The 22,964-nt window shown below is 44.7% G+C and overlaps 1 protein-coding gene across 2 annotated transcripts; it reads right to left on the bottom strand.

Moving 5' to 3' along the window:
* Nucleotides 1–43: 43 nt before the first annotated feature.
* Nucleotides 44–22,109, bottom strand: oxsr1b (oxidative stress responsive kinase 1b). Of its 2 annotated transcripts, XM_029842570.1 has the most exons (19): nucleotides 21,432–22,109; nucleotides 17,115–17,227; nucleotides 13,742–13,850; nucleotides 10,143–10,284; nucleotides 6,369–6,424; nucleotides 6,125–6,234; nucleotides 5,907–6,008; nucleotides 5,679–5,812; nucleotides 5,531–5,579; nucleotides 4,983–5,048; nucleotides 4,788–4,910; nucleotides 4,550–4,627; nucleotides 3,157–3,192; nucleotides 2,934–3,068; nucleotides 2,792–2,841; nucleotides 2,629–2,681; nucleotides 2,484–2,552; nucleotides 2,324–2,388; nucleotides 44–2,067 (listed from the first exon to the last, which is right to left on the bottom strand). In XM_029842570.1, the coding sequence occupies exons 1-19, from the start codon at nucleotides 21,499–21,501 to the stop codon at nucleotides 1,993–1,995; spliced, it is 1,635 nt and encodes a 544-aa protein (XP_029698430.1). In that variant the 5' UTR covers nucleotides 21,502–22,109; the 3' UTR covers nucleotides 44–1,992. The 2 variants fall into 2 exon arrangements, with proteins under 2 accessions (XP_029698430.1, XP_029698432.1); XM_029842572.1 differs by lacking the exon at nucleotides 4,550–4,627 and having other exon boundaries at nucleotides 21,432–22,102.
* Nucleotides 22,110–22,964: the final 855 nt, after the last annotated feature.

Raw genomic sequence — 22,964 nt, 5'->3', positions numbered from 1 at the left:
TACAATAAAAACCTACATAAAATAATGGGACAATGGCATTAAATAGTGTCAAAGCTGGCTGATATTCTCATTCTTTATTCATCAAAATAATCAAGACAAACATGCTTTGAACTTAGAAATGATCAAAACAGCAGTGGGGAGAAAAGAAACCAGGTTGGAAATTCAAATGATGGGACAATCCTGATAAGTTTCTGCCTGAACAGGCTGTTGTTTGTGTTTATGTTGGAGGAAGGCTGAGAAATACTGTTGGATGCACGGATCAGACACACACATGGGCACACACATGGGCACACACACACACACAGTCCTCGTTCACTGCTGAGTAAAGAAGAATGGCACTGGAGGCTGCAGCAGCCTGGATCTGTTGCAGATCTTTGAGTAGAACACAGGGCTCCCGTATATCTTTATTTTACATTTCTTCAAATGTAACAAGGACTGCAAATAAAAGACACTGAAAATCAACCAAAAAATTACACTTGGTCATTGTTTTTTTGTCTTGGTTTTTTTTCCTCAAATTTAAGGCTAGATTAAAATTTTACATTTTTAGAGTCAAAATACAAAGATCTTGCCAATAGTTTCTAAACAAGCAACAGAATTCAGTTTTATTAAATATGGCACCTCGATGGTTAGGATCTTCATCACCGGTCTGAGCGGTAAAACCTTGCTGGCATTTCTGATTTACACAAGTGCTGCCTGAAGCTGTCAGTCCTTTTCAAAACTGCAGGATGTAAAAATTGTCAGCGTTTAAAAATAAAAAACAAAAAAGTGTGTATGACAGGCTTTTGATCTGCTTAACGTTTGAGTCAGATAGATGGGCAGAAAATCAGGCTGTATCAGGCTGTACACATATCGATTTTCAAATAAGGGGGGTGGGGGGGCAGGGGAATTTCATGCAGAAAAAGAGGCAAAAGGTGAAACATCAGGTATAAAAAACCTAAATGCCATTATTTACATACTAGTTTAAATCAAGTACTTGGTTTCATCCACAACAAAATGCACTTAAGTCCTTTTTTGTTAAAGAAACTGCTCCCAAACAAACTACACAGACAACACGTGTGGCTTCAGCTGCTGAAAAGCCTTTTAATTTCATCTGAATCCTAATAAGTGTCAAAATGTCATTTTTAAGGGGGGATGCAGCCTGTAATTGTGTTACAGCCCTGATGTGAAAAGTGCCAATTAGTATCATGGAAAGTCAAAACTTAAACATAATAAGTGTGTTTTTAATATTTTTGCTTTGGAGAAATGCTGTGAAAAGAACCAAATTTCCTTCCAGATTCACACAACTGAGCTACATCGTACATCCTTCATAAGGCCGCCAGGATGGCAAACAACCTCCAATGAGCATAACAAAATGAATGAAAACAAAGGGAAAATGTCTCTTTTTCAGAGTCACAGTATTGAGATGAGAACCTAAAGTCAGTCTCCTTCAGGCATTTCTTAAAAAGTTCAGCAGACTCACTGACACCAACCAAAATATTTGAATCTAGCCACCTTTGTATTCCACACCCCTGATGATCCAGGTAAAAAGTTCAACTCAGCCACTGAAACCACAGCTTTTACATTTCAGAGCCCAAAATGCTTCGTGGTAATTGGAGACCCCCCCCCCAAAGGAAAAAAAAGTGCATTCAGTAGTTCTGATGACTGTAAGGCATTGTTACACACTGAGATTCAGGGGCATTAAGTCAGATTGTGCAAATGCATCACGTGTTAGCGAGAGGCAAAAAAAAGAAGGGATGGAAACGGTTGAACGGACTTAGGTGCATCCTTCTAAACGAACACTGTAAACTTCAGAGTGATACTTAGTTTGATACTTAAGCCGCTGCAGGTGAGCAGTTGCGTGGACCTATGGGTGACACGGTACTGTTTTTTTTTGGCAGTAGTGGTTTCTTTACAGCCATAGAATTAAAAAAACAAAAAACAATGCATTGAACTATTTTTTTTTTTATATATATTTTCACATTTTTAGGCAAGTCATGGTCCCAGGTAGAAGAGTTAACTAATGCTGAGCTGAGCAAAACCCATCAGTTTGACATCGTCTGGTATTTCGGATCCCTCCATTCCAGAAGCCTGTGAAAATAGAGGAAAGTAAAGAAAAATGGTTTTACTGGATGTTGAGGGCTTGAATGTGCGTCCTTTCAAAAGAGGAGAGCACTTTATTGGTTAAACCCCTAAATTTGTGATACCTGTAACAGCAGTTTTAAGGCAATCAGCAGAAATAAACTAAGTCTTCAAACATCGCCCCCCCCCCCACCTTTTTTTTAACACTCTGATCTTCAATCACATGATGTTCCTGTAACGAAAACCAAGAATCTGAAACACTCACCAGCTTGAAAGTGACGTTTTTATTGGCGTGAGGCTCGTCAACTATTTTCCGCAAATTTGCAGCAACTGAAAAAAGATTTTTTTAAAAACACAGAAAATGTAACACAACAAAAGCCAAACTAAGAAAATATGCGTTGCTTGTGATTTTAAAAAGGTCCCACCTATTACTAGATCCCTCCCGTCCACCAGGCCTGCAGACACCAGCTCCTGCGACACCCCCTCTGCTGTGTCTGATGGTCAAAGACAAACCACCGTTACCATTTTGACCAGTTAGCCTGCCGACCAAAGCGGATCATTTCAACTCACCTCTCCTCGGCATAAATTCAAAGCGAATGTCGTTGAGCTCCTTTTTTGAATTTCTATGATTTAAAAAAGGAGAAAATAAAAAATAAACAAATGAGGAAAGAATCTGTTGCAGCAAACCTTCACACATCACCTGCCAGGTTGCATCTTTTGCCAGTTCACCTACCTTAACCTCAGTACCAAACTAATGGGGCCCTTGGTGTCTCCTGGTGCCGCCTGCAGTCACACAGAAGAAGAAAGTTGAATTTAACAGGGCTTCTGGAAAGGAAACGGTGGGTAAAAAAAAGTGGAGGATGGAGCCGACTGACCGATGTGGGAGACACAGCCTGGGGAGGGGCGTGTGTGTTGACCGGCGTGGGCTGCAGCGGAGCCTGAGGCAGCTCCGGCTGCCGCGCAGCCACCGGCTGCAACTGACTGCCGAGGAGATCAGGGGTCTGGAAAACCTGCCGAAGATGATGGTTTGGATCGATTCGGCTCTACATTTAATGCGAACACAGCAGAACCGGGCGGGTAAAGGTCGCACAAACTCACCTCTGAATTCTGGGAGCCCTCCTTCACCCTCGGAGACTGAGGACAAGCAGACAACAGGTCAGAAACAGACTGTCAGCGAGGTGGTCTGAGCAAAGCAAGAAGGGCTCACGGGGAGAGAAGACAGAGAAGCTGGAGCAGCAAACGGATTAACGCACGCTCATTTAGTTTCCAAAAATTACGCGTCCCTGGGATTTCTTGTGATTACAGCCACATAAAAAAGGTGACTAGTGCATCTCTAATCATACACCTGGGGAATTGTGGGTAAGTGTTACAGGTACTGGAGAAAAGACAAAAACAGCTCTGAGCTGTTGGAATATTGAATCAAGCAAGACTAGTCTGACAAAATTATGAAATACTGTAAATGTCAATATCTTACATCCCCATGATTTCCACGCACAATCACTAATTTAAAGATTAGAAAGACTCCAAACAAGAAATTAGGTTGTAAAAAGAGTTTAAAGTGATTGAAAAAGCAGCACAAATCCCCCCAAAAAGCCTGTTAATATTAGTCAAAATCCATGTACACACATGAATAGCAAGCTTGGACAAAACCTCCATTAATAAAACCACACAGTCCGCTCACACAAGCAGACAAACTGAGGTGAATTAACCAAAGCGAGCAGCGAGTCTGGCTGCTTCGAGAGTTCATCCAATTCAGACGCGGATTAAATATTTTTGGATATTACAGACGTTCAGCCAGGGCCTGCTGCCAAATAAGACTCCAATAACGCCTTCTGGGTGGAGGAGTTGGACTTGAAGAGCTCAGTTTGTCAGCACGTGTCCAGCCCAGCAGCATCAAAGCAGCAGATAATGATTTTAATCCCACGTGTGATTAGTTCTCAGTATGCAAATGATTTATGAGCCGATGAGTCATTTGATGTGCAGTGATTAAACGTGACTTGATCAGTTTCCATATAAATACAAATATGTTAAATGTAAAAAATGTTTACGAGAGAAATGGAAATACAGATGGCTTCCAGGAAAGGGGACTCCCACATCAACGCTTAAGATCTGTGTAAACATGTCGCCTATCGCTAAGATGTCTGAGGTCTGTTTTGTGTGTTTGTCGCAGGCGGCAGAACCTCCTGATCTGATTCTCCAGAGAACATGTGTGAAAGAAGGCTTTATTGTAAAGAACCCCTGCATGATGGATGGAATTATGCTGGGCTGTGGTGTTTTCCCCAGAGAAAATGATTGCATAACCCCGTTAAAACCCCCGAGAAATCTCAATGTCCTTGTTCCTAATGCAAAGTGACTGTAAGTTGAAGTCGATTTCTCACTTTGTAGTATCCACTTTTCTCTTCCCCAGACACCCAAGCCCACCCTTCCCTAATGTAGAGAGCCCTTCCTTGTTAGGGGAACACCATCGGTATTGTGGGTACAAATGAACAACCCTGGACGCAGGCAGCTCGAGGGGGTAGGAGAAGCGCACTTGTCGCCTGGTGGCATTAACAGGCTTCACCTGCTGCTCCTTGGCCATCAGACAGAACATAAACATGGAAGAGACTCAGTGCAGAGACAGTGGACAAACATGCAGACATGAGAATGACAGTTTGGGCATCGTACGGCCATTAAAAGACCAGGTGTGGACTACAATGTGAGCAGGGAGGAGATAAGCGTCTTCATCTCACCCTCGAAGCAGCAACGGCCGCTTTACCCTCCTCGCTTTCTTCATCCAGTTCATCGTCGCTCCACTCCCACTCGCCGTCCTCTGTTTTATGCAGCCGACCGCTGGACCCTGGTACTCGACGCACCTGAAGACAAGCAAATTGACCAATCAGCTCGTCCCAAATCTCAGAAGTGGATCTCAATCCCTGTTGCCTTACCCTCTTTGACCTCTCCGTTATTGTGGGTGCTCTATGAAGCAGCTTCTCAAGTAAATACTCATGGGTCTGCCACAGAAGAGAAAAAAAGAGGCTCAGCATTCCAAACATTTGCAGATGCTGCCCCCTGGTGTTCGCAAGGAGGACTGCAGCCCCCTGTGTCCGTTAGCGGTCATGTCCAGGTTGGATTCGGGCATCGCATCCTGCTGAACCAGCACTTTGTTGTTCCAGTTGTCAGAGCTGGAATTAGAACATTATCCCTGCCTTTGTCGGGAGCGGCTCCGCTCCGTCAACGAGCAACAGAGCGCTACAATAGCCTGGACAGAAGCTTTATTGGGTTATTTTTACAGTTTGACCAACCTGAGTTTGACTTTTTCACCATAATCATCATTTCCAAATGCCATTAAAAAGAGAACTAGTAAAACACCTTTGTTTGCAAGCGAATATGAAAAGAGAGCTAATTAAATTGCTTCAGCAGGCTCACATCTCAGGGCAGCGATTCATGGGAAACCCGATTCACTCCAACCCCCCGAGGGAGGTCAAGCACCCACCTTTGCCTTCTGGAAGAACTTGTGCTTCAACAACTCTGAAGATGTTGGCCTAGAAAAGGAACACGGACAAAAATAAGCTCGGCATTTACAACCATCGGAGATTTAAATGAAAACGCTTTGCGGCGAACCACAGCAACAGAGCGGGCACCTCTTCTCCGGGTCCTTCTGGAGACACAGGGCGATCATCTTCCTGAAGGATTTGCCGTATTTCTTCACCATCTCCTTGTCTGCGATCCCGGTCTCCAACACCGGGGGGTCATTCTGCAGCGTCAGCATCAAGACCTGTCGATGCAACGGGAGAGAAGAGATCAACCGCGTTTCGAGAAACTGACTTTGCTTTTATGCTGCGTCTCCGCCCGTTTTCCGGTGTCCCGACCTTCATGGGTGGGTATTTGTGATAAGGTGCCGCTCCCGTAGCGAGCTCGATGGCCGTGATCCCAAAACTCCAAATATCCACCTTGAAATCGTAACCCCTCACCTGCAGACGCACAGTTTCAATCAATTATTCCCAGGTGGTTAAACTGAGTCACCAATCTTGTGGTTCTAGCATGACTGAGTGCCGAATCATCACTTTCTTGTTGCGTGTAAACAAACCTGCTCCATGACCTCTGGGGCCATCCAGCACGGTGTTCCCACGAATGTTTTACGCACTTTATTCCGCGTCATGTCGCCACCTGTGGCTAGAAAGGCACTGACGCCAAAGTCTGCCAAGAGAAACAAGACGGAAAAGGATTCGATTACAGTGCACGTGACCTAAATGATACTTTTTGGTGAGAATGGGACAATTGATCGAGAGAAACTAGGAGTCGACCAGTGAGATAACCCACAGGCCCCATACCTGCGATCTGCACTGAGCCATCGTCTCCAAGCAGAATATTTCCCGCCTTTAGATCCCTGTAAGACACGAGAGCGCACATCAACCCAAATATTTCTTCTTTTACCATTCCAGGGCTTTGTAGTTACTACTTTATTAACAGTATGAGCGCACGCACACACACACACACACACACACACACACACACACCAGTTAATTTGTTCCTCCCCTGCTGGTGATAAGATGATTCAGCTGGGACATCTGTCCAGCAGCCCATCTGCATTTGTGTGCATTCATAAAATTTTACACACACACACACACACACACACACACTCTATACGACCGTCTCGGAGTTGCTCCCAGACGGAGTTGCTATAGCAACAGACTAAGGGTTGAAGAAAAGGTAAGGGAATAAAATGCAAGGGTAGCACAGAGCATGAACGTCGACTGTGTCGGTCCAGTCGAGGGAGAAAATGCAAAGACAATTTTATGCTGCTTTGTGATGATGAATTAAGTGTTTTCACCTCTGACTTTTGATGTCAGGGTCAGATTTTCTGAGTGTCTACAGCAGTGGCAGTATATCAAACACTGCCCTGAAGATTTTACTGACTACTGGGAAGCAAATGTTTTCACCATACTGACGGGAAATAATGAAAATATCTTTAAAAAATATACTCAAGGTTGTAATTCGCTGTGCAACCGGGAGGGGGAGCTGGAGTAAAACTGTTTAAAACGTATATAAAAAAGATGTTTAGTCACTGCAGCAAAAACTTAGTCATAGAATAAAGGTAATGACGCTGCCTGATCAATTAAAAATAAATGTATGCATGAGGAAACAAAACTTTGCTTTGTCAGAATATAACAAACAAGTTTTCAAACAGGTTTGCATTCAGAATGAACCAACTATTTTACAAATTCAGGCCCTCTGAAGCTACGGCGCCAATAGAATAACAGAGGTGGAGTCAGCGTTAAATCCTTTGTCATTCACACACAAGCTTTGGATTGAGTCTTGAGAGTAATCTAGAAAAAAAAAAAAAAACTTTTAGCGTTGCGCGCGTGCCAAAGGGATTCCAGCGTTTGCAGGTCACAGTTTAAAATACGAGTACAAACCGGAGTGGAGAGGCCTGTTTTGTGGAGAACGCCACTAAAATACCATTCAGATAACAGATCTGGTAGCGACAGGGGCAGGGAGTGGCAGCCAGTCAGCCACAGACGGAGGAATGCAGCATGTGCGACATATTGGAACCACTTGCAGAGAGGGGATGGAGATATCTCCGGGAGGACAAAGTAACTGCAGTAACTCCTTCGAGATGCGGGAGGGATGAGTATGATGGCAGGCGGAGGACACGGTTTAAGACAGTTTAAAGGGAGTGGTGGATAATAAATGTACAGTTCCTGCTGCCCCATGGGGGATTTACGGCTCCTCAGCCTAATGATATCAGGTCAAAGTATCATCTTGATTATCAGACATGATGGGGAACATCCTCCACCTCCACTTCCTGCACTATTATTACTCTGCTGATTTGAGGTGTTGCTTAAGGTGCCAACGGCAGCGGCGCTGTACTGTGACGCCCCGGAAAGACTGACTGGAAGCATCCAGATCTGTCAACAATCATCCGTTTAGTGAAGAGGATCAATTTTAAACTGGCATAGTGGAAAAACTAAACAATGTTGCCTTTGTGTTTTCCACGCTCAAGCTAGGCGAGCACATACGAACGCTAAAGCTGCTAATCAGTGCTAATAATGCCACGCTTAGCCTGAGGCAAAGATTTCAGACATAAGTTCTTCACGCACTGCTCTTCAAAGACATCCCGTTCACCAAGAACTCCGCGGCCTCTCCTGTGTTCATTCAAAAGCTGGGGAGGCTGTGATTCACTGCAGCAGGTTTTAAAGCTCAGAAGGGAGAAGGGGGAGGGGGGAGGGATGCAGACAGTGATTAACATTCACGGGAGAGGAAGGGGAGAGGGAGGAGGTGGGGACACGATGCACCACGCAAGTTCAAAAGAAGCGCAGCGGCGCAGGGAGAAGCAGCCGCGCAGCAGTTTCCGGTGCGGCTCCTGCTGCTCGCCCAGACGGTTCTGCAACTGCCGCTGTCGCGGCTCGACGCCAACGAGCGAGGAAAGGAAGCGCCGTGGCAACTGGCTGAAATGATAGAGGGCTAGCAGTCAGGTGGGAAGGGCGCCATTTTAAACCCTGAATAAGATTCATCCCCCTCATCTGGAAGTCATTCCTTCTTGCAGCTACGCTGGGTAACCTCCTGTGACATCACATCCTGGTGCCAGGGCCACAGGAACCCTAACACGGCTGTAAAACAGTTTATGAAACGCCTTTCTGTGACCACCAGACCTCCTCCTGCCTCGCTACGCCGATGGCTTTCCCCAAACTGACACATTTCATTCTTGTCTGGTTTTTCCAGGTGGGTTTTAAAAGCTTGTTTCTGGGGAAACAGCAACACAACTATTTGAAATCTGGAGCGATTGTGGGCGTGTGAGGGGTCTTGAACAACCCCGCAGGCCGATCTTCTGGATGAATGATCTTCTGAACCCCCTTCGAGGGCGAGTATGATAGTTTAAAGCCCGGTGTGAACGCCGAGGTGGAAAAGTTCGCTGTCTCCTGGTAAATGTCAGGTTGGGACTCCAACCTGAGCCGAGAGGCTCTAATTGCTTTTCTGCGCTCCTGGGATGGAGAGAGCCCATCATGTGACGCGCTCGCTGCTCGTCAAGCCGCACCCTTTGACCCCCCCCATCATCCCGCGCCCTGAGGGTTCGGGCTCATATGATTCAGCTTACAACGGGAGGGAACTTGCACACTTGTACCTCAGCAAACAGCTGGAAAGGAACTTTATATCCTGTCAGTGGAAGAAGAAAAGTTGAGAAATGTTAAAAATAAAACATGAGTTGTGCAACGGCTTGGAAAAACAGCAAGCTGACTGGGTTGATTGTAATGTCTCCAGCACGGTGGAAGCCTGACTCAGCCGTTTTGGGCCAGTTTTACCCTCCGATTCACTCCCCCCGCGACCAGAAAGCTCCTCCGCTGTCGGTACTGGAGCTTTCCCCAGATTATATGCTAGTGTGAGAGGCTTTCAGATGAGTAAAATCACCCTTGAACTGCTCACACTGGTAACAGCTGTATAGTGTGAGCTAACCTCTGTTGGCAAACAAGCTGACTAAATGCCCATTTAGTCACTTAGCATTTTTTATTTTAGCCCTCATTGCTTCAGATTATTGCGAAATGTGTTCTAGTTTGTTTCCATCTGCCTCTAACTGAGATCAAGTGACAGGAGATCATATGAGGGGGCTGCGTTGCTTCCTCTGGCCTGGTGATCTTGGTAAAAACAACAGCGTGAAGTGGAGAATCGCGTCGGGGTGGACAGAAGCGTTTGAGTGCGTGATACTTTCTGATGTCGGGATCCTCTGAAGTGGTTTACAAACACATTCAGACTCACAGCTCCTGACATATTTCAATATTGCTCCATCATGCAAAAGCAGGAGCTTCAAAACCGGAGCAGGAATCTCAGAGGCCTCGCTGGAAAGCAAATTCAGACGTGCACCGTCTCATCTCTATGCAGATGCTGAGTGACACCCCTGACCTTTAGGAAGTGAAAATGCCATTTCATCAGTAAAGTCAGCTAACACGATGAAGACGACCCGTCACTTGTGTGCAGTGAACTTTGGATTCAGCCGTGCACTTAAAACATAAATGAATTGCACTCTCTGCCGAGTCAGACGGGAGCCGTACCAAAAATAGAGAAGCATAATTCTTTTATTTTACTGCGGCTTGGAACCAACGAGCTGTTACCTGTGGATCTGTCCGTTCTTGTGGAGGTACTCCAGTCCTTCCAGCACATCCTTCAACACCGTGGCTATGGTGGCCTCGTCCAGGACGCCGGACTTGTGCTCCCCTCGGGAGATGATGTGTTTGATCACGTCCAGCACGGAGCCTGGACATTAACCAAGACATAAAAAGAGTTGCCACTGTGCGTCGCTTTGCTGGAAAATTCCATCTCTGGTTGTCAATATTAATGTCCGAGACAAGTGAAAACTATCCAGAAACAGTCGTGGCTGCTGTTAGTTCTGCTCCTAACTGATAAATCCTGATCCAAACAGATGGATTTCTCAAAAACACACATTTCCTGTGGATCGGCAGATGTTCAGCGCGGATTAATTTGTGTTTTAACGTATATTGTTGAGAGCAATTTGATCACGGGTACACAGAAAACCTTTTCCAGTAAGGGGAAAAACAAAGGATTCAGCTGAGTCGACAAAAAGTCCTTTAACCACAAACATCACGGTGACCTTTTTATCTGGCCGGGATAAAAGGGGCATTACTGTGAATTATGTAAGCCCGTCTTTCTGCTCAGATCCTCTTGAATTAATTATCTTATCGGGGACATTTGGGACACTTCTGACTTCAAATTAGATGGAGGGGCTTCTTGTCTTGGGTCACAACCTACAACCACACTCATGTAATTATTCCCACAGAAGCAACTCTGGGAATCGACCCAATAGCACTGCGACAACAACGCTAGCTGCACACATTTGCGTGCTAACCTCAGGGTTGTGCAGAAATGGTGACCTATGACCTCCACAACCCGTCCTGCTGCCGACCCCATCCTCAATCGCTACAACACCAGGGCTAAATTTAACCGTAGCGGCCCTTCAGTGCCAAGTTATTTATTTGTTCCATCACTCCAGGATATCTCTGAACCACAACACTCTGTCAAGCACCAGTGGAACCAACAGGCCACTTGAGACCAGATATGGCCACAATAATCTTGGATGCAGAGCAGCAGGAAACAAAAGTGATGCCTGAAAGAATAAAATAGGGGAGCGTAAGAACAATCTCATGTTTTGGCCGCCCGGGGCAGGAGGAGCGCCTTATTAGCTTAGGGGTGTGTTGACGTGCACACTCACTCCGTTAGCTAATGTGTGGGTCATTAACTCTGTTAAATTAGGTATGAAAAAACACAGGTCGGCCTCACAGCTTATAAATCCAGCACTAACTCTCTGGAACGTGTGGTAATTGGGAAAGGTGCCTGGGAAAGGTGAAGTTATTAACCCAAAATATATTTCAGAAAATAAAGTTTTCTAGGAGCCTATGGCTTTACTGCAGCCCACCACCAGAGGGTAATCCAGCTGCTGTATCCTCACATCATCCATCCAGAAATGCAGCCTGTGGTATCGATATTCTGTATGAAAGATAAACAACCTGTACATTAAAGAAACACATGACAGTCCAGCTGGTGCCTGCCAAAGTTCTAAGAGGACATCCAGTACCAGTCATAAATTGATTCTTCTCAATGCAGTGCACTATAGTGCATTAAAAAAATCCCAACATTGCCACAGGGGGCACCTCCCTCTTTCCCCATGCGACATCACTTTAACGCTCTGAGATTAGTGTGAGAGGGCAACGAGACGGGGAGGACAGGAGTCGGTGCCAAATGTGCTCCAGTCTGGTGGGAAATGCCGAGCGGTGTCAGGAGGTCAGGCAGAGGGCAGAGCAACGAGGTGGACCGGGCAAAGTTGGACGGAAACAAGATTTAAGAAATGACAGACAATAATGATTGCTGGGTCCAATTCTGTCCTCTTTAGTTTTTTTTATATGTACCGGTAGCTTATGCCTCGAGCTGAAAGTGCGAGCGGCCTGCAGATTCTGCTCCATAAGAGCAACACAATAACAGTAATTTCATTCCAAAATCACATTAACCTGATAAAAACAGCAGACTAGAACTTTGAGAGCTTCTGAAGTTGTTTATCTGATGATTTTCAAAGGCGTCAGCCTTCTATCACCGCTTCCCTACACATATTTGTGCTAATCTAATTAGCGTTGGGCAGCATTTGTTCATCTTTTCTTATTACAGCGTGCACGGAACAAAACCAAAACACAAGTCATGACTTTTTGATGCTGCAACAGCATTCAGGAATCAACAAAACATCCTCTGACATAAGCCACTGACACAATCAGCAGAACCATTTCAAACTGCTAACATCTCATTGAAATCGCATATTTAAATGGATTAAAGCTAAATGGGGCAGACAAAAAGGCGACACCTTAAATACCCTAAACTTTTTGACAAAGCGCCCAACATTTTCCAGACTGAACAACATCCGAGTGGCTTAAAAACACTGTTGGACAGCGATTTTAAACAGTGGGGAGACAAAAAAAATGTGCAAATATCCCATTAAACAAGTATGCAATACATCTAAAGGGAAAATATTGATGTGTTATCGTCTTTTAGGATGGAAACATTGTGGAATCCACCCTGACGCTTCATAATAAACACTTCACAAACATGATAAAAGCAAAACGGGACTTGGTTCGATCACCTGTGGAGCCGTTAATGGTTTTTTGACAGCAGGAAGACAGATTTCCGCTGAACCGAGGAATGCTCGATAAACATAACCTCATCTGAAGGCCGCCTCAGCAACAGATGTGGCGAGCGCCATCATTGAATTACTCCGGACAATAAAACTCAACATCCAGGGCCTTAAAGTACGAGGGAAGGAGCTAGACCGTCTTACAGTAGGTGGCGGCTGCCGTCTGGGCACTGCTGGCTCAACGTCTCCATCAAAGTGGCCGAAAACGCAACTGTATCTGAGGGATCGAGGCGCTCCGCAAAGCTGCTACAGCTGGCTGTTGTGTACGTAGAGGGACTAGAGCGGAATGAAGGATGAAGCAGTGTAAACCAGTGTGTGGATGCATTTTCTGCTCTTGAGTAATAAAGCGTGTGAAATTCAAAGCAGCTTTTGAGTGACTGTAATTTAAACCTCTGCCAACAGAAGAGCGCCACACGTTCCTCTCATCCGCATGTTCGGCCCACGACACCTTCGTGTACGGGATTTTAATCTGGAACCCTTTCATATTGGACTGTTAACACCTCACCGACTGATTCAAATGCCAAATTAGACGCCACAGATTAGCCCGACTGGGGAAAATAATGATGGCGCAAAACAACCAGAAACAGACGCGAGTCTTTTCTCTCCTTGGTGGCCTCCTGTTAACACTCCTCTCGCTAGTTAATTGCAGCACTGCCACATGGGTGCATGTGGGCTGTTATTACCACTGCCCTGTCATTAGCTCCAACGCTGTAGCACGTTAAAGCCCGGATAGCGCTGCGGCGCACATACAGACACAATGAGGATCAGCGCTGTCACATTCCCTACAATCAGTTAACATTACAGGCAGTAAATACCCCAACTATGCCTTCTGGTGCCTTTATTATCTTGACGGGGCATGTAAAAAATCTGGTAACCCTAGAGACCAACTTAAATCTACTCTACGTGCTGAGTATTTTAAATAATACCCGAGTCCACACGGGATCTAGGAGGAAGTAGTGGAGGGCAGCCTGGTAATATAGTGGAAAAAGGAGAGAAAAGGGGCCTTGATGAGATACTTACCTCCGCTGAGCAGCTTCATGACCAGCCACAGCTCGTCCTTGACCACAAACGAAGTGTAGTAGGTCACAATATTGGGATGGTGGCACTGGCTCATGGCCTGGATCTCTTTCTGTTCAAGGGGAACGATAGGAGATTCAAGTCAGACCACACAGACAGACACAAACTATATTGTTTCTATATATGCAAAAGACGCAGAAGCTGCAAGCTAATTATGCTCACTCGCTCCAACAAGAGAGGAAATCTACTGAAGATACTTCCAGTGTTTGGCGCTGCAGCTTTTCTGGAGATTTAGTGTGACACTCAGGATCTTAATGGCGTCGGTACTTGAGGGATTCGGGTTAGGTCCACATGATGCATATCTGCAAGAGCCTCTTAAGCTTTCTGTGTATATTTGACAAGCGAGAGTGCTGAGGTAATGCTGGCGCTGGAGCCCGATCCATCATTTTCCCCACATTGCAGCACTTCAACACCAGTCCCAAACCCATTCTGGAGCTTAATCGAGGTCTTATGAAAATCCAGTGGACTTTTGATACGGTACCGCAGCTGCATGTCTGCACGTAACAAAAATACTAAACTCTGTAATAAAAAATATACTCAGTACTTTACTTTTTCCCCCGATGGTTCTTCCAGAGCCCAAAATCTTCTCTGCGATACTTTCCTATCAGACGGCGGCTTTGTTGGAGCCGAAAACAAAAGCAATCAGAGCAACCGGATTCTTCACCAACATAATTGCTCACGATGCAGTTCAGCAGCGGTGCGGAGCTACAGTATCAATAGGGAGCCCGGGGCCTTCCGGTGCTTCAGAGAGGAGCGCGGGGTGACATCACGGTCAAGAGCCCTTCACAAGAGTTCAGAACAGGAGCCGACTCACAATAAGTGTGAGTCCAGACCGTCTGAAGTACAGTTGTTGAAGGTAAATGTGCGGCTCTTTCAGATCAATTAACTCATCAAGCAAAAGAGTGGGATCACGCTCCACCCCTCTAATACGCCGACCCTGAACACAATTTAACTAACAACTTCCAGGCAACAACTCTGCGTGTCATCGTGCCATTATTCTGGATCTTGATACTAGTCAGGGAGAACAATAAGGGAATGGCCAGTTGGCTGTTAACTGGTCCCAGTGAACCACCTCCTCCCTCCCCTTCGCGTTCCCGGCACAATGGAAGGGATGGGTCATCCCAGCTCTGGGGGCCGGGGCAACCCCAGAAAAGGAAAACAAAGGGATGGCAGGGAGGATATCATGCTCTGGCTGCGAGTGAGTTTCCCATATTTTCCAGTCAACAATGTGAGAACCAGTAAAGGTTTTGTGGGGATCAGGCCAGCGCAGACCTCTGCAATGCCTTCTTTTATTTTAATTTAATGTATTCCCAATCCCTCAACATATAAGAATTCCTCATTTGTGAGCGAAAGCAACATGAGCGTAGCTGTGACATACACCAAGGCCAACAGCTGTATATAATAAACAGATTTGTATCCAAATTAAATATAAGATTAAAGCTAGGCATGAGATTCAACCCCCAAAAATTCCTCAAATATCTCTAATATAAATGTCTCCTGCTCTTCCTAATTAAAATTACATCTGTTTACAGAATCTCTGACCTTTGAACAGGCATTTCCATTCCCACTGGCCGAGATTAATATAGATGTATAATACAATGATTTATTTTTACACTGACACACTGCAGAACACAATTCTAAGTACATGTGGTTTTAAAATTATATGTATTGAATGTGCAAGAAATAGACAGAGTCCACACACACACACACACACACACAAATTATGATTCACTCTAGGGTTTCATTTTCTATTCTGCACATCAGTTTAAAATAGGATGAATAAAAATGAATGGGCCATTGTCGGCTTCTAAACACAGTGCTGGGTAACAAACTGGTGCCACAGATTTGCAGAGATGGCAGACGTACAGAGAAGCCACTATAGAAGCAATATTACGTCACAGTCAGTTCCTCAGAGCCTAATACACACCCATCATGATCCACTCTCACTGTAGCACACACACACACACGCGCGCGCACGAGGCTTTTCAAAGAACAGAGATACAGATTGAAGGCTGAAATCTGATCCCGACACACACCCATCTTCCTTCGTTTTAACTTCCTGCTCAAGAAATAGCTATTTAAATCCCATATTATTAATATTCTGCAGCAATAAGAACCAGTGATGGGGATTTTCATCAGGACACAATTCTGAGTGAGTAAATGAGCTCAACAACTGGGTAACTATGAACAGTATAGTTGACCTGTGCCACACAAAATGCAAACACACACCCTCCCGATCGCATGAGGCTCGAGTCGTTCAACAGCACCTGTCAATCAAACTGCCCGGAATAACTACAGCGTGTCCCAGCGTAGGGAGAAATGACAGATTAGCATTTTTACATAGCATTAAATGATGCAAGTTAAACTGCGGGCACGGAGCATTCTTTTGTGCTAACGCTTGGGCCTCGCACCATCAACCTGGGTTTAATTTAATGCCTCTTCTAGACGTAATGGCGAGGTTAAGATGTCTAAGTGCGTGTGTTCGTGTGGAGGGGGTTATCGGGAAATCGGACCTTGCCATATTCCATGTGACCGTCTGCTTGCAGGATCCTGGAGCAGCATTCCCCTGATTCATCCTCCAGGAATTGGGGGGGTGGGGGGGTGGGGTGTTGCGGGTGGTTCTAGTTTTGCCAGCAAGCGGGGACAGCCCAGCCAGGAAAAGCTAGCCAAGTTCATCCGAGCACGCTCATGAGCTTACAGTGATTCATTACCATACCATACATATAATATATTGATAAATTAAAGAAAAGAACAAGGTTGGAAAAATCTGTCAATCAGCTGTTGGACAGAGGTCACTGGATGGGATTTTACTGCAGTTTCCTGGTCGTAAGTCAGCCTTCAGAGAACAACCACAATAGTGTTTGAAGTTGCAGATCGTTGGAGGCAAAGGCTGGGAGAAAAGACGGGTAATGGAAAGGGTAGCTAACTGTGGCCATGTGTGCCGACCACAGCATGTAGAGAGCCCGAAACCCTTCTGATCAATCGTGCTGATTTTCTCAGTTACAACATTTTCCTATTTACCTTTTAGCAGTAAACATTAGTACAGTTGGATTTATATTATTAAGAGTTCAGAGAAGCAAATCTGTGGATCCGCCCCCGTACCTTCTCTCTGACCACGCCCCTTTATCGCGGACCACGCCCCCTCTCTTGGAAAAGCATAAAAGCACTCTAAGAACCGCAGCGTCCTTCATGGGATCAAGCTGTGCTCGACGTCAGTCATGCATAGGCGTCCCGATTTATGATGTGGATGCAGCTTCATCCAAGAAATCTCACCGCGTTTATCAGCCAATTCTGTTCAGAATAACGTGAAACTTACCAGAAGCTCATCCATGCTTGTCTGGCATTTCTCTAGATTGATGCGTTTGATGGCCACCTTCTCCTTGCGAGGTATACAATAGGCGGCCTGAACCACTGCCGTTGCTCCGCTCCCTGGAAAAGAAGCAAAGACAAACATTATATCACCACGCTGGCCTGAATCCCCTGGAGTTTAGGAAGTTAAATCAGTTAAATACAGTTCTCCTGTGACTGGGATTTCTCTTTAGGTACAGCTTAACTGTCTGTCATCAATTATGATTCAGCTTTCCCAAATCCTGCCAGATGAAGTAAATCTTATTCCGAAAGATGTGGAATCAGGTTAATGCCCAACAGGACCAAAGGTTAGTCTGGATTGCTCATTACTGGCGCAGTTTCAAGGTTTGTTCATTGTTTATTACAGCGCCGACCGATGATATTACAGTGGAAGACTGGTCAAAGTTGATCGAGTCGGGGTGGGGGCACCAGTACTCCAGCAGCCGGGACTAAAAATGATCAAACCAGGTTCTTCACCTTGATCCCATAACCCTGACCACAAATGTCCCACCACAAGGAGGCCTGAATTATTATTGGTTAAAAGTCTGGCTCACCCCCGTTGGGGTGCAGCCGCTGCACCATGTGGGGTCACCGTCCCTTTAAAGCTCTTAGTTTCCACGAAGTTCTCTCTGACACTGAGTAGTGCCAGGAGCACATTCTCTCCTGGTGAATGAAAGTGAGGTCTGCCCCCCCCCCTTCCCCCCAAACTTCCCTCCTCTTAGCTTTGCCCAAATATTAACAAAGTCTTCATTGTTTAAAGTTTTCATAAAGCCAAATGAGGAGGGAGGAAGGAAGCGGGGTATTTACGTGGAAGGGGTAAAGGTTTCAGGTTTTAATTAAATGTAAAGCTGCAGATGTCATTATTTTCCTGAATAGAAGTCAACCTTCAGGCAGGAAACGGAGGACAGATATGTCCTCAATAAGTAGGACCAAATTTTCAGATAATTCAATGAGGCTGTAATTTCCTAGAACGAAAGGGCAGGAACAGTCATCTTGATAAATAAAGCCTGTTTGGGGATCTCACCCACCAAGCTGAAACCCGGCTTTAAGTACACGCTTTGAGTCCCTTCCTACAATCATCGGGAATGCCGAACAACCCTCTGGAGGCGGGCCAGTGATGGGGACCGGACCACAGGGAGACCAGTTGCCCCGTACGCAGCGGAGTGTAAATTCCTCGGCGCAAACAAACAGCCAGTCGTCAGGGGTGGCTGGTCAAGCATGTGTGTGCTCATCTGTGTGTGTGGAGAGGATGAAAAAGGGTGGTGGGGGGGGGGTTGTTGGGTTTGAAGCAAGCGAGGTCAAGAGGCCTCCGAGACTATTGAGACAGAGAAGCTGATCTAATAGCCAGTCTGGGGGCATTTTCCTGCTTTTCCTTATCATCCATAACTCCCAGTGCTTCCAGAGCTCCAGCCAACCTGTAAATTGATTAACTCTGTGATGCACCTGAGGACTGCGATGCACAGGAATGTGGAAAGTCGTCACACTCACGGACTAAAGCCTCTGCAATCGCTGCCAAAGAATACTTTTTTAGGAGGCTTCACATGCAGATAAAAGTGAGAGCGTCTGATCTAACTTGGAAATATATTTGATTTCATCATTTGTTGCTTTACATGGCTTATTTTGCTGCTGGGTTTTGTTGCCTTGCTGTCTGCTAATTTCAGAATAGTCGGACATTAGTTTGTTTGAATATGTGAAGTTTTTTATAACAATAAATGATCACTGGAATAGATATTGACAAAACAAGCCTGATCTTTGAAAAGGTAACCCGTATTTTCTGTAAGCATGTTTCCTCATAACAGGCTTCGCTCTGCACAGGCTGACAGCTACTTCAAAATTACATAATAAATAGACTATATCTGAATGGGAGATGCAAAAAATAGCCTTGTTTTCTTCTAAATGAAGTCGAAGCAGTTCACTGAAGCCTACATAACTCCGAGGCTGGTCTATTTACTTTCAGGGAGTTGACATTTGTGGATGGAGTGATTGCACTGCTCTTATCCTAATGCCTTTGGTTGAAACTTCATAAACAAGGTGATAACTCACAAATACCTGGTACAATCGTGTCTCATGTGATTTGTTTGGTGGTTTGTTTACTTAATAGCAAAAGCCGTTTCTCTTTCCTGCCCTTAACAATCTAGTTTGTCACTTTCCATCAAAGGTTTCCGCATACCTGGCTGCCGCTGCATTTGCTAATCAAAACTAAGAGAAAGAGTCGTCAGTGATCAGGTTTTAAGCTTTCCGGGTTTTATTTTTAAAAGTGTCGTTTGAGGGAGGGAGTCTGACCCAGAAAAGTGCATATGCTGTCGGTATTGGACCAAACTAATGTGACTGTGAGGGGAAAAAAGTGTTCATTAACACAGCAGTTAAACTTATTTGGTCTGAATGTGATGCTGGGGAGGATTCACAATACAATTCACTTCGATTGTAATAATTTACAGACCTCTATACAACATCTGTGTTTACTAAGTGGGCCTAAAGCTGCGGTGCCAGTCCCTCAATTACTGCGCCGCTCTGGAGAATAGACCACATGAAGAGCTTGGCCATTTTGTTAAGTTTGTCAATTTCCTAAAAAATGTGATCAAAGGTCTGCAGCAGAGGAACATCCGCAACTTTTTCCACAACAGCCTCTCATGGAAAATTTACCAAACAGAAGGCTTAACAATTCAAACACCAAAAAGTTGTTCTGGTCATTGAGTCATCAAGTGATGTTTGAGAGGACAAACTACTGGCAAAGCTTGATGCAGAGGTGGATGCCAAACTGGAGGAGCTTTCTTGCTTTCCTCATGTTTGCAAGGGTCCTGGAAACACTGCCTCACACTGAGCTCTGTGCACTGTGAAGAAAAAGGTAGACTGGATGTGTATTCAGCTTTCAGGCATTTAATAAAATGAGGTAATGAAGCAAGTGGAGCAGCAGCACTATTCATTTAAATCTAAGCCGATCGTTATAGTACCATTGGCCTGACACCGAGCAAGTATGTGGCGAACCAAACTTGAAATAGCCGGTGCTGACAATTTGCGTCAAAGCCACAGAATTTCTACACAACGGGGGGCTTTATTTGCGTGTATGTGAAATTGTAAGGCTTGCGGGGTACCCTTGGTGAAATCTTCCAAGAAACCTGGGATAGAAATGGCTTTAAGTTGCATTGAGGTCTTATGCAAATACACAAATGGTCAATTTAGACTGTGCAGAATGCACCTTCTATAAACACACAGATTCCCAGTAGAGGAAGCACACACCACGGAGGTAAAGCAAACCAGAAGCAGAAACTAAGTGATCTTGAAGGACAATAACTTGCTTATTCACTAAAACACTCCATATTCGGAACCATGGCCAACTCAGCCAAAGGTATGGCAGGTCAGCTATTTGTAGGGTGGAAAAGCTCAATTTAACAGCCCACCTATTTGACATCAATGTCCTCGGGACTTAAAAGCATGCACGTTTGAAAGAGATGCAGCATTTTTGCTGGTGGGAAAAAAAGATACTTTGAATGGTTCAACAGAGGCTATATCTAATTTAGTGGAATGATGTTGCTCAGGAAGTTGTGGTTCAAGGCTCAATAATGCTAATTAGTTCTGCCCTCAGAGCTCACCCATAACTGGATCAGTTCAGGCAGAGTAAGTGTCGAGAACAAGCTCTTGATCCAGGCAGAAAAACAAAGAATAATCCCTGAAATCTTTTGGAATTTGAGTAGGGGGAAATAAAAGAGTGCAGTAGTACGCCTTTATTCAATAGGAGTGGGCTCAACCACAGTTAAACAAATAGCTGTATTAACTACAGTTAATAAAGTGTCACTATTTAGTGTAAACTTTTATATGTTGATTTTGTCTTATTAAAACCCAAATTTGCCAAATGTGAATATAATGCTGCAACTGGAAGTCTCAGAATTTCATAAATGCAGAGGAACCAAAGTGTTATGAGCACTTCGTAGATATTTCTAGCCGTAAAAAGAAATACGTGGCGGATGAATGAAATGTGCGAGTTCCCGGCTAATAGTCAGAGCCTGAATGGGCAGAAACCCTGGTACTTCGGCGTTTACTCCTTTAACGAACCGGCGTAGCCCCGGCGGACGGGGTAACCGTCCGCATTAGTGATATTCCAGGCTCCAAATCACAACACCGCCCGATTTAAGATTACCCAGATGAAAATGGGACGAACTTAACCTAACTAAAAGGACCGTTCGCCGACAATTTATTGATATTGTGTCGGAATATTCAGTTTCCGTATGCAGACACTCTTAGACCGCTGGGTCACATTCATTAAGCTAACTAGCTACGAATCACGTACCAATCACCTCGTGTAGCTCATAATCATCCTTGTTGATGGACCAAGGTTGGGAGCTCTGGTCCTCCGACATGACTGAGCAGTCTGCTGAGGCCTTATCTGTAGAAAGGCGCCGAATCCGGAAAATGTGCGTAAAAAGAAGTTAAAGTAATCCAAACAGGACTAACAAGGGCGACACTTCCCCTTCTTTGCGAATCCTGCAGCACTCCTGTCATTCCCAAAGTTTGACACTAGCCTAGCAGCCCCGCCTACCGCATTCCTACTCAACAAATGTGGACCTTCCCGGCGGACATGTTGGGTGTGGGTCGTGAGACCGCATTCGCCCCAAAATCATATGTGACTTCTGTACGCACTGGTTGGCGGATATTTAAGTTGAGCTCACTGTAACAGTGGAAGAGACCGGGCTGTTAAAACCATGCATCACACTAAACATGAAACTATACAAGTGGAGTCTTTTTTACGCATTATTGTTTCTCAGAATTTACTTGCACGCACAAACCATGATAATATCGTGCATAAATATTAAAGAAACACGCAAAATATGAATCAGCGCTTCCGTTTCCGCCACATTTGTAATGTATATGTAGGAATTGCTTCCCCTCGATCATGTCTTATAGGCATTCTCAATTGTAAGCCGTCAAATCTATAAATCTAAATTCATTTAATTATCAGTCAAAAATATTTTCTTGTCGGTACAATCAAGCAAAGAGTAGCTGGTATATACATCCGGATTTAATAAAGGCTGTAACTTATTACCTAAAAGACAAATCGCGGGGTAAAATACCGAGAGCCTGTAAATGAAAAGGGGCGTGTTGCACTTTTGGCATCTGTTTTCTGATTGGTCAGAGCTATATACGCTGCTCTGTAATTGGATGCTGTGGCGGCCGCAACACGGCTCCCTATATAACGCAAGCCTGTGAAATAGCGACACCTTCTGGCAACACCACAAAACATTCTGCCCTTCCTGGCAACTGTATGAGATATCTACACCACACTCAAAGTATATATCAAACTATATTTATTTTATTAATAAAATGATTTAATTACTTTTGCAAAAAAAGATTTATACAAATACAAAAGTAAAACATCAAAGTGAGAGAAAGTGAGTGGGGGAGGGAGAAAGGGAGAGGGAGATGCAGGTGGCAGTAGTCTGCAAAACCAGAGCTAGACTGGAAATTTAAATAAAACTCCAATACCTCTACCTCTGAAACTTTAGTATAATCTGCAAATAGATTAAAAAAAAATTTGCAGCTGTACAAAAAAGAGTTTTACAAAGTTTTACATTGTGGCAGAGAAATAGATCAAATACACTGTATTTCACGAAGCAAATATAAGCAGGCACTCTTGTTAACAATCTAACCCCAATGTGAGCAGTGAGAGAATTATTGGTATTTGGTAGTAATTGATCTTACAGTATTATCGTTGGCAGCATTATAACATACATTCATTAAGTTCAAAGTCTGAGGTCATGGTGTTTGGTCCTGAACCTCTCAGGGATAGATTAGATCACATGATCACTCTAGATGGTATCTCATT

This window comes from Takifugu rubripes, chromosome 10, assembly GCF_901000725.2.
Source record: "Takifugu rubripes chromosome 10, fTakRub1.2, whole genome shotgun sequence".
NCBI lineage: Eukaryota > Metazoa > Chordata > Actinopteri > Tetraodontiformes > Tetraodontidae > Takifugu > Takifugu rubripes.
This window is presented reverse-complemented; position numbering and strand designations above follow the sequence as displayed.